This window comes from Carettochelys insculpta, chromosome 2 (assembly GCF_033958435.1).
Source record: "Carettochelys insculpta isolate YL-2023 chromosome 2, ASM3395843v1, whole genome shotgun sequence".
Lineage (NCBI taxonomy): Eukaryota > Metazoa > Chordata > Testudines > Carettochelyidae > Carettochelys > Carettochelys insculpta.
In genome coordinates this window covers 131,541,579-131,553,712 of record NC_134138.1, presented here as the reverse complement: position 1 = coordinate 131,553,712, position 12,134 = coordinate 131,541,579, and the positions used below count along the sequence as shown (strand labels likewise).

The window sequence follows — 12,134 nt, the reverse complement described above, 5'->3', positions numbered from 1 at the left end:
GCTAGGCCCCCTGGCCAGGGCCTGTTGGGTGGGTCACCCAAGCGTTGATGGGCTGAGTTTGGGGCATGGCCCTGAAAGTCTAGTTCCCTCTTTTGGCATGAGAGGGGTTTCCCAGGGAAGGGCTCCCGCTACCCTCAGTACCTGGGGGAGGGTCCTGGGCTGCGCCCTCTGGTGGCTAACTGGGTGTTAGCTCTGGTCTGGGGCCTCCTGCCTCAGAGCCTGCTCCTGCCTCTTTGCTGGTCAGCCCCCAAACAGAGCTGGCTTCTCTCCCTTTATACCCCTCCAGGCCTGACACTGGCCACAGGTGAACCGGGGTGGGGCTGATTGGGCTAACAAGCCTTGTTTAACTCCTGCCTTGCCTGGCCTCCCTCTCACACTCCTACATTTAGATTAAAATTTACAGGGGAAAAATCTCACTTCAAACAACACCACAAAAGTGAAAAACAGAGCAGCCAGTCCAACCAAATTCAAAATAACCATAACCTGATCATGTCAAACTATATGCTTCCCTTTTACTTACACCTCGAGGACTGGTTTTGCAATGGTCGGGATATTTTTGATTTCATTCCAAATTGCCTGGGAGCCATCTTCTCCCCCAGGACTTTCTCTCTGCTGTTACACAGACAAGACACCCCCAAAAGCTGCAATTATTCTCAGTTTAAAAAAAGATACTTCACTCTCATTGGCTCACCTGTACTCAAGCTACATCAGGAGAGATTAACCCCTTCCCTGCACTCCTTCATGATGGGGTAAGTAACATTTTCTCATTCACTTGTTCCACATAATTCCTGATTCTGAGAGCTTCTCTTATCTCCTCTTTGAGTCATCTCTTTTCTAAGATGAACTGTCTCTTTAATCTCTCCTCTTCTAGAATCTGTTCCATATACTTAAGCATTTTTGTTGCTCTTCTTTGTGGCATTATTATTTCTGGCATTACAATATTTTCTATCTTCTTATCTAACCATTTCCTGATATTTATATTTATGCAATGGGAGAATGGCCATCCTCCCTTTGCAATGATACATGCTTTTTGTTTCTAGCCTGGCAAGACCATAATAGTATGTACAGAAAAACTAATCTGTATCTTTTCTAAAGGTTGCTGATGTTCATTATAATTTTTCTCTTCCTTTTAGACCTGCATGATTAGACTGTTGGTGCCAAGAAGCATATGGAAAAGGACACAGATAGAACTTGCTAAAATTCTGTTGAATGGGTAACTAACACAAGACAATGTGGCATTCATTTAGCATGATCTGCATAGCCCTGGAAGAGATCCCAGTGTCAGGATTAATTCTGTGTTTCATGACTGAAGATCTTCTCTCAAAATAATGCAAAGAAAGCAAGCAGAAACACATCAAGCTGAAATAGATTTAAGGGATTCCTTAAATGAAAAATAATCATCATAACACAAAGTGATTAGAAACCATTATCAGAATGGGTGGTATTGAAAATGCTGCAAAGCACTTATCTGTTTTTGTCTTCAGTGCCAACTCTTACTGGAACTGGAGGACCATGTGTTTTCCAAGTAGATTATGATCAGAGGTTCAGAGGCAGGGCCAATTAACAGGAAATTGCTTTGGGCAAACATCCTAGTACAGGGTCTGCAACCGAATTAGTGAGAGGAGCCGTTTTTTCAAATTCAGTTACAAAATCGATCCTTCAAGAGCCACTATGCATGTGAATACGAGACAGTCCTTAACAAATAACATCAATCCATACTTTTTGTCACCCCTGTTTTAAGAGCAGCGCACACACAGTGATTTGTACCAGTTACAAAGTTGTTACCCTCAGCTCCAGGCTTTACCCACCTGTTAGCCAATGGCCAAGGATGTTTGGTGAGGTGCCAGCTATGCCCGTTTTATACCATCCGTGACTTTAACCGCTAGGACGCACTGTCCCTTCGCGGCGGGCAGCCCGGGCTAGGCTGACGGATGCTCCAAGGTCCTAAACACCCGTGACTTTAACTGCTAGAGCTCAGAGCCCCTTCGCAGTGGGCAGTCAACACTGACTGACAGGTGCCCCAATGGCAGCACTAAGAGCCTTTCCACACCCGTGACTTTAACTGCTAGAGCTCAGAGCCCCTTCGCAGTGGGCAGTCAGGATTGACTGACAGGCGCCCCAAGAGTTTGCCCCGTGGAGGCGGCACAACTCAACGCTAGGCTCTTAGTACTCTCACCTAATGGCCAGGCTTTATAGCCAAAGCGGCTGAGGTTCTTTAATTGTGTTGGCTGCTTTACAGTAAACCAGAGAAACAAGTCAGGCTTATGCACAAACGGTTACCCAAAATTTATTAAACTAGATTTTAATCATGTGGTTACAAAATTGCTAGTGCCTACTTATTTAAATGTATAGATGTTACACACACAAACAAGTTACAAAACTGAAGCCACTATCCCAAAGAAAGAAAACAAAGTATAGAGCTCTATGTCAAAATATGTGTACACTAAAGATAGGAGATCAGGTGTGGGTGCTTCTTACCCTCCTTGCATCTCTCGATTCCAGCGGTGCCAAGCCAGGATCGGTCACTCAATTCCGCGGAAAGACGAATAAGGGACAAGGCTTAGGGACCCCTTTAGCTGCAGAAGCCTTGGGAGGCTGTCACTTATCTGACCAGCAGATAGATAGTGAAAAGCACTCAAAAATCATGGTGCTGTAGGTCCCATACTTTTACCTCTGTACTCCTTTATTCTCTTTCTCCTTTCTTATGCCAAATTGGGGCTGGTCTGTCTGGGCGATGCCAGCTCTCGCAAGAGTAGTTTACACTTGCAAGGGAGAGAAACAATAAGTTTCGACTACTGGACATTCTTTTATTAGGGTAAATATTTTCCCACCTAGGATGTTGGTGTGTGTGCATCACGTTATTTAGTAGGGGCTAAGAGCCATGTCTGTCACAGCTTCTCTGTCTGCTGTGAGCCTAATCGTTGTATATGTTCCCAGAGGCACATTGTAGCAGCACACCTGTGCTTCTCACAGCTTCAAAGGCTGTGCTGGAATTTATGTTAAGTGCCCTGTTGTTTTGGCTCCCCTGTGTTCCCAGCAATGCTGGTCTGAGAGGGGGCTGGCTGTCTGGCTACACTGTGGCAGGGAGCCAGAGCCCCATGCGTGGGAGGGGTGAGCTGGGCCACAGGGTAGGGATTGAGCCAGGAGGGGGAAGGGTTGAACTGGGGCATGTCGGGGGGTGGGCTGGCGGGGGTTGGGGCTGAGTGTGGCATGGGGTTGTAGGGGAACCTTAGTCATGCAGCTGGAACCCCCTGCTGGGGCTGGTGAGGTGGGACACATGGGGTGGGGAGTGAGCTGGGGCCATGAGGGTGGATGAGTTGTAGGGGTTGAGCTGGTGGTGGGTTGAGCTGTGCCACTCTGGGAAGGGGGTTTTAGCCTGCCTGGCTGCTTGCAGTGGCAGTCAGCTAGGTGAGCTACAAGCCTTCCCCCTACCTTCCCAGAGCAGTGCCTAGAACCGCACTGGGAAGGCAGGGGAAGGGGCTCTTAGCCTGCCTGGCTGCCTGCTGCTGCGGGAAGCTAGGTAGGCTAACAGCCCAGCAGCTTCACATTGTGTGAAAATTGCGTTAATGTGAGTTTCGTGCAATGTGAAGCTGCGTAAAATGAGGATTTACTGTATACAAATTGTCACTATGTCCTATTATTATTGTGAATAAATAATAAACAGTGAAAATTTATTCATTTTTCATATGTGCTTACATTTTTGGGCTGCAAAAAGAGGTACTGAAAAACACCAGGTCTCAACTATATAAAGTTTGGGACACCCTGATCTAGGTTGGAGACTCACAAAGCAGATTGTCTCTATAGCCTGCAGTACTGAGTTCCTGAAATTCAGTGTACAATGCTAATGAAACTCAACATGAGTCCTGGAGAACTGAAAAACTTAGCACGTTGTGAAAGTTTGTCCCACTTGTTATCTGAGGGGGGTCTTATGTAAACTCAGCCTTTGTGAAAGAGGGAAAGAGAGAGAGAGGGAGAGATCATTATTATACTTAAATTTACTTGGCACTATGTTAGAACCTGAGGTGGTGTAAAACCAGCCTAGTTATGCTGACTTCCATGAAGCTATGGCATTTTATATCAGCTGACAGTGTAACCTGATAAATATTAATTATATTTTTAGATCTGTGTCTTTTCTCACATGATTTGATTTGATATGATCCCATATCATGATGGGAACTTTCTGAGTCACTGTAGGGGCTTGTCTGCATACTTGGCTCAGTCTAATTCTTGACCTTCCCCCCACCCCTCCACTCTCTGATTTGCTCACCTTGATTATCTTTTTCTGATTTGTCCTCCTTGCTTACTGTTTTTGGTTCTCTGTGCCTTAAATATTGAGTCTGTTCTGGTCTGGCTATGGTCTGAAGAAGTGGGTCTGTCCCACGAAAGCTCACCTAATAAACCATTTTGCTAGTCTTTAAAGTGCTACTTGACTGCTTTTTGTTTTGATAGTGTATAGACTAGCACGACTTCCTCTTTGTTACTATTCAACAAGTAGGGGTATAGGTGTGTATCATCTAAAACTGTTCTTTCTTTAATGTGCCTTAAAGGTAAAATCCAGAATCTGTTGGCTGAGGGTGTTGTTGATTCAATGACCAGACTAATCTTGGTGAATGCCATCTACTTCAAAGGCAAGTGGGCTATCCAGTTCATCAAAGATCACACAGAGGAAAGGCAATTTAAAATTAACAAGGTATGAAGTAGGGAAATGTCACTAAGTTTGCACTACTCATCACCCAGTGAAAACAAGAAATATATTGAATCAGGATTGCCCCACCACTTATTCTATCTATCCCATCCCAATCCCTCAGCACAACCGCTTTGATTATTTTAGTAACATGTTTGAAACTATATTTTAATTAAACATATTAGCTTAGTTTTGTTCCTTGTTTATTTCATTCTCTTGCTGTTTGCTACTGTTTCTCTCAGTATCTTCAGTGTTGGAGGGCAGTAGCCTTGATGATAACTACAGAGCTTGCAACAGTCAGAATTTGAACATGGAAGGGAAGAATGTAGATAAATAAGTATCAGACAGTTTGGAATTCCATAAATTGTTCAGTGATTGGAAAGCCTGTAAAGTATTTAACCTCCCTGTCCTCCAAACTGTTGCTATTTTGTCTGTAGAACTACCAGAGTATAAATTTTCAGAGGGGTAGCCCTGTTAGTCTGTATCCACAAAAACGATAAGTCCCACGGCACCTTATAGACTGCCGAAGTGGGTCTTTGCCCACAAAAGCTTATGCTCCAAAAAATCTGTTATTCTATAAGGTGCCACAGGACTTCTTACAGAATTAAGGTTACTTACACAAACTGGTTCCGTTGGCTTCAGTTTTTAATTCAGAGATAAAATTCAACTGTCTCATGTATTGTGAGGTTTGATTTGTCATATGTGTGTCAATAGCTATTTCTCCTCATGCTTATATACAAGAGGAGTAACTTCACAGCAGTGTGAAACAGGTGTCCTTAAGTTGTAAGTTCTTGTGGGTAGGCACAGACTTCTTGCTAGCACAAGGGATCCAGCTCCTGAGGAACTGATAGTGAAGTCTGCAAGCAACTCAGTGCGTTCCAGTGCTAACTGGTTTAGACTTGCCCAATTCACTGGCTTACTCAGTTCTTGCCCTGGGGTTATTGTTTTAGCCTTTTTGTGCTGAGGCATATTTCCCTATAACAATTTAAGAGCGTCTCTGGACCCAGCCTCCATCCCACGTACCTCACTGCATTGTTCAAGTGCCCATGCAATTCACCCTAACATGCCCGAGCGTGGTCGTACACTTAGGGGTCACCAGGTAATTTTGCACAGCTCCATGAGTTGGACCCTTGCTGATACAATAGTAGAAGAAACAGAGGGCTAGCCGTGCTAGTCTATATACTATCAAAACAAAAAAGCAGTCCAGTCTGCATCTTACTGAAGGGGAATTGTTACAACAGTGTGGAAAAAGAGGCTGCTGAACTCTTTTATATTCAAATTCGACACATTAACACGTGGTTTGAACTGGAATGAGAATTTTCTAGATCATTATAGGGGCTCTTATGCACACTTGGATTTATCTAATTCTTGACCCTCCCCCCCCACCCTTCTGCCCATCTACTCTCTGATTTGCTCACCTTGATAATTTTTTTCTGATTTGTCAACCTTGATTACTATTTTTGGTTCTCTGTGCCTTAAATATTCAGTCTGTTCGGGCATGGCTATGGTCTGAGGAAGTGGGTCTGTCCCATGAAAGCTCATCACCTAATAAATTATTTTGTTAGTCTTTAAAGTGCTGCTGGACTGCTCTTTTGTTTTGATAGTATAAAAACGAGTGAGTAGAATTGGGCCCTTAATGTCTACAAGAGGAAGGGTACATGTATGGATTCACTTTTACACAAGGAATGCTTCTATTTACAGACAGCTTTGATCAAAACAAGATCATTTTGCTTTAATATGGATTCTACTACTAAATTAATACTCAAATCAGGTTTCTTAGCTATTCACATCGGGTACCATATTTCCCTATTATGAATAGGGACACCTGACCAATTGAGGGGAGGGAGGGTGAAGCATCATTTGACCTTGACCTCAAAGGGGGCCTCAGATTTAGACACTTGTTATTTTTTTGGCATTTTATAGGCTAGAAAAGCATTTGCTAAATAAGAAAAAAAGTATTTCAATTCTGTCTCACTCTTTCCTGGAACCTTATTTTGTTCTGTTGTATCATCTTTTTTTTTAATCTATATTACAATGAGGGCCCTCAAAAGCTGGGAGTGGCCCAGGCCTCTCTGGACCAGTGATAGGCCCTGCTCGCAACATTCTTTAAAAGCTCCAGGGCCCAGCAGGGGAGCAGGGGGCCATGAAGGTCTGGGGGAGTCTCAAGTATAGGTGTAGTGTAACTTCAGTTTTGGTGCAGGACCCGGCAGGCTCAAACCAGATTCATACGGCAGGCCCAGGGAGACAGCACCACCTCCACCCCCATTCAAGCCAGCAGCTACCCAGCCTGGTTTAGCTGGGAGGGAAGGAGGGCTCATCTCAGAAAGTTTGAAAACAGCTCAGGGGCTGGGTGCATATAGGCAGATAGCTCAGGGTGCAGGCAAGGGTAGCTTAGAAGGCAGGCAGGAGACAGCTCAGTGCAGATTTCAAGGATATAGGCATTACAAATGGGAAAAGCCGAATGGAACTCTGGTTTATTCCCTTCCATCCAAAAGGACAATGACAAAGGCTCTTAGGCTGTGTCTATCCTAGACATAGAAGTCAACCACTGATAAGCAATTCTAGCTACACCATTGCATAGCTAAAATCATCTTATCAGGGTTTGTAGCCAGACAGAATCCCCCTGCTCTACTCCATCTTGCCCCTCTTAGGTGCTTCAGAGCACAAAGGACCAAAGGAAACAGCCCAGTCTTGGAATGCCTGAGAGCACAGATGCGCTAATCTCAAGCACAGTCTTTGATGCCTCAGAGCACTGATGTACTGCCTCATCATGACCCTTAACGGGCTGAAACCAGACAACAAAAGACAAACGGGCTAGCAGACGACCAGGGCATCAGGCTGCCCTTGGCTAGTACCAGTGATTTGATACACCTACACATCGTCCCAGGAGAGGAATCTCACACCCATAAGAAAAGAATGTCTAAGTTATCTCCACCTCGCAGGTGTGAATTAAGTCCCTGAAACTCCCTGTGAGAACTAGCATCACGAGACGATCTAACACAATTGGCATCTTTAAGATAAGGAAGAGTGTATGGGACCCAAGGGGTAGAAAGAAGGGTCCAGCAGTCCCCTCTAACTGAGCTCCAATTACCTCTACCTGCCGGTCAGGAAGGTCTTTGCCTCCCGAGGTCCCAGGGGATGCCCTCCTCGTACTCTTCTTCCTGAGGGATTGAGTGACAGACAATGGCCACACCAAGCCGGGTAATGCAGGGGTGAGGATAAGACTTCCTATGTGTTTTGCTTTTGTGCGCATTTAATAATAGATATATGAATTCAAGTACTTTGTTATAATTTAGCTGCTTGTAACTAAGTGAAATGTAAGCCTTGTAACCATAAAAGTTAAGCTTTCTTAACCAATAAATAGTAACTGTTTAAGTTTTAGCCTGACTCCTCCTGTTACTGTGCAAACCGAACACAAATAAAGAACCCCAGCCGGTTTTTGGCTGTATTAGCTTGGTCACTGGTGAGGTGTACTGAGAGCCGAGCGCTGAGTTGTGCCGCCTCCATGGGGAAGACTCTTCGGGCACCCGTCAGCCTCCTTGGCTGCCTGCTGCGAAGGGACTGTCTGTCCTAGCAGTCAAAGACTCAGGTAAAGGAGGCTCTCAGTACAATCTTTGGGGCACCCGTCAGCCTCCCTGAATGCCCGCTGCAAAGGGACTTTCCATCCTAGCAGTTAAAGACTTGGGTGATAAATCCTTGGGGCATCCGTCAGCCACCCCTGGCTGCCCGCTGCGAAGGGACTGTCTGTCCTAGCAGTCAAAGACTCGGGTGAAGTAAGGGCTCACGTGGTATCTCACCACCGGCCATTGGCTAACAGGGTTCGACTTCAATGTTTGTTTACACAGAAGAAGGTTGATGGGAGTGTTTCTCCCATTGACTTTCTTAATGCTCACTGCTTGCGAGGACTTCTGGGGTCAACTTTGACTCCAGAAAGCGCCAGTTCACACATGTGCGAAACAAAACCCCAGAAGATTGACCCTGAGCAGGAGTTAGCTGATGGTCGGGTGAGATGCCACTATGCCCTTGTATTAATAGGAGATTTTAACTGCCAGAGCAGAGCCCCCCAGTGACCAGGCTAAGAGCTGCTGAAAAGCAGCTAGGTTCTTTTGTTTTTGTGTTTGGGTTAGCACAGTAACAGGAGGAGTCAGGTTACCACTTAATCAATTACTTCGTTTATTTATCTAACAAGTTAAGCTCTTAGTGTTACAATGTTGCTTTATTTGTTACCTGGCGAGTGGTTACAATTGTTACAAGGTTTATACTTTGATTACAAATAGCTAGCATGCACTCTAGTTCATAGATCTATCCTTGTTAAATGCGCGCTAAAGAAATAAAAAGTAAAATACCTAGCAGGTCTTATCCTCACCCCTGCATTACAAATGTGGCTTGGCCCGTTTCCTCTCAATCCCTTGGGAAGAAGCTCCTTTTCCTTTTTTTCCAGGAGTCGAGCATCCTCTGGGACCTGGGGAGACCCCCACTCTCCTGTCCGGCAGGAAAGATGATTGGAGCTCATATAGGGGGTCTGCTGGACCCCTCTTTATACCCATTGGGTCACATAGGCTTCTTACTTGGTTTAATTGAATTAAACTGTCTGATACTGGTTCTCACAGGCAGTTCAAGGGTGTAGTTCACACCTGTGAGGTAGAGACAGTTAGGGGCATTTGAGTCTTAATGGGCCAGAGATTTTTTCCTCCTCATGTCTGGGACTGTGTGGGCGAATCAACTAATGGTAATTAGCCAAGGGCCGTCTGAGGCCCGGCTGTTAATTAGCCCATTGTTCTTTGCTTTGCTCCGGAGCTTCAAAGGCCGTGGCTAAGATAAGTCCATCTGTGGTCTCGGGCATTCCAGGGCTGGGCTATTCCTTCTTTTAACCCTTTCATGCTCTGAAGCACCTAGGGAAGGCAAGATGGAGTAGAGCAAAAGGAGTGGGGGGGCTCTGTCTGGCTACAGCAGGTCAGTCTTCTGTGATAGTATAAATGTAGGCTTACCTACAATGTTTTCTAGTGATCTGTCCAGCCTAGTTTCAACTGTCAGTGACATTCAGAGAAGGGTTGGGCATGTGGAGGGGACATTTAGATTGCTGGACTTAAGAGACTGGGACGGAAAAGGGTGTTACCCAATCTACCTGAGGCAGGTCTTTTACTCATGGTTTATGTTTGTGAACCCAGTTTGGGCCTTTTCCCAAATTAATGCCAAGTTACTTCTATCCTTTTATTTAAAGTTTTATTCTGTATTCACACTCTGTGGTGCTGAGCAGGGGAGCATTGCCTTTCAGAGGTGCCCAGAGCTGGTGTATAATTTTTCCCAGGTTACTGGGTGGGGACTCGAGCTGGTTCTGTGTTGGATCAATGGAAAAGAACCACTAGATATTGAACCCTGCTCTGGATGCCGTTGACTTCACGTTGCAGAAGGGTTGCATTCTGAAAGTAAGGCTGTAATGGATATGAATTCCAACTCCTACAGTGAAAGAGAATTCAGAAAGAACGCCAAACACATAGGCCGTGTGTACACTAGCCTTATACCTATCAGCAGATTTGGGCTAGTGTAGACACGGCCATGTGTCGGGGCTCGAGCTGGGCCGCAGAGGGTTGAAGCAGGGCTGGGGAGGGTTGAACTGGAGCCCTGCGCAAATGTTTCATATGGTTTGAATCCCGGTTCTTCTTGTGCAGCACCAACATGCCAGATCTGTATTATTTGTTGACATCTTGTATTTTTTTTTAGAGAGAGAGCAAACCAGTGCAGATGATGACCACGACAGCTCAATTTAACATGAGATACATACGAGATTTTCAGATGAAAATCCTTGACCTCCCTTATCTTGATAATAAGACTAGTATGATCATCCTGCTTCCTGATGAAATCCAGGATAATTCCACAGGCCTGGAAGGGGTGAGGCACTTGTGTTGACCACACAAACATCTCAAATCCTGCTGGAAAAGAGCATTTGACTAAATCTCATTTAGATCTGTGAATTCAACCCCCAGCTCGTAACTCACCAGGGTTAGCACGGGGTGGGAGAGCCAAGGAGGCGCTGCATCTGTTCCCCGAGAGATGGGAATACCATGCCTCACTGTCAGGCTCTCTCTGATGTCCAGAGAATAGTAAGTTCTGAAAGGAGAGACTCCTTGACCAGAGAAGGCATCACCAGGGACTGGGATGAAACCAGGCTGTGGTGAGTGACAGGCTGAGGGAGATCCTAGAGAGTTTTTATTGTCATACATCACTTCCCGTGAGAAGGATTTTCCCCTATATCCCTTTCTAACCGTTGGGGGTTGGACTCTGCCTCACTGTACCCGACCCTCTACCTAACAGTTGCTTTATATGGGAGTCCTTAAGTGCTCCTGCATTCAAGAGCTATGCATTTCCTTTTCGTGCTGTATTGTTACCAGCTGTCAAGGGACAGTGAAATAGTAATATCTCTCCCACAGTAGCCACCTCTGCAAAGTACACTGCTTTGCTAGTGGCAACACAGAATTGCATTAGCTTGTCACCATCCAGATGGGTCTAGTGACGGTACTTCCTTATAGCACAGTGGGACTCTGAGCTTACCTGGGCCAGGGGGGTTTGGACTCTATTGTAAAAAGAATAAGCATGTTTCTGACCGTCACTCATGCTTCACTTCAGAGTATAGCAGTAGCCTCACCTCCACACCAGGAGAGGGTGCTAATCCCCACTGTGTAAATACACACCAGGATCATTGTTTTGTCGGTATAAATTCATGGCTTTTCTTCCACTTTAATTTTGTGACTTCTTCCTTTAGCTGGAAAGAGAACTTACCTGTGAGAAACTCACTGAGTGGACAAATCCAGAAATGATGGTCCATACTGTAGTGGCGGTGTCTTTGCCTAGATTTAAGTTGGAGCAAGCCTACGATCTGAAGCCTGTTCTGAGGAGCATGGGAATGGCTGATGTATTTGATGAAAAGAAGGTGGACTTGTCTGGAATGTCAGCCAGGAATGACCTAGTTCTTTCTGAGGTTGCTCACAAGTCTTTTGTGGAGGTGAACGAAGAAGGCACTGAGGCAGCAGCTGCTACTGGAGTCGTGGTGAGACTGCACTGTGATGGGTACGGAACGGAATGGTTCATTGCTGACCATCCTTTCCTCTTCTTTCTCCGGCACAACAACACTGGCAATATTCTGTTCTATGGCAGATTTTGTTCCCCCTAAAAAATAAAAAACTTACAGCCATTAACACAAGAAAGTTACTTCCATTTTACTATGTTGGGATTTTTTATGCACGCTAGGCAACAAGCTTTCTGTGGATTTTGTACTCCACATGGAGTAGCCTAAAGACCTTTCTTGTACCTGAAACAGCTTCTTATAGTCCTCTCTTCAAATCTAAGCAACAGTTCTAAATATTAGGATCCTTTAAGAATTCCGTTCCAAAAGGGTCAGACTTAAAATGGTACTTGACAGAGTTCACTGTAAAACACCCCTTGTATCTTCTAT

The 12,134-nt window shown here is 45.1% G+C and overlaps 1 protein-coding gene across 1 annotated transcript; it reads left to right on the top strand.

Moving 5' to 3' along the window:
- The first annotated feature begins 3,856 nt into the window (after positions 1-3,856).
- LOC142008284 (leukocyte elastase inhibitor-like) lies at positions 3,857-11,852 on the top strand. The gene is given in 5 exon segments (XM_074985466.1): positions 3,857-3,896; positions 4,548-4,690; positions 4,936-5,070; positions 10,406-10,573; positions 11,445-11,852. Coding segments are annotated over 5 exon segments (894 nt in total).
- Positions 11,853-12,134: the final 282 nt, after the last annotated feature.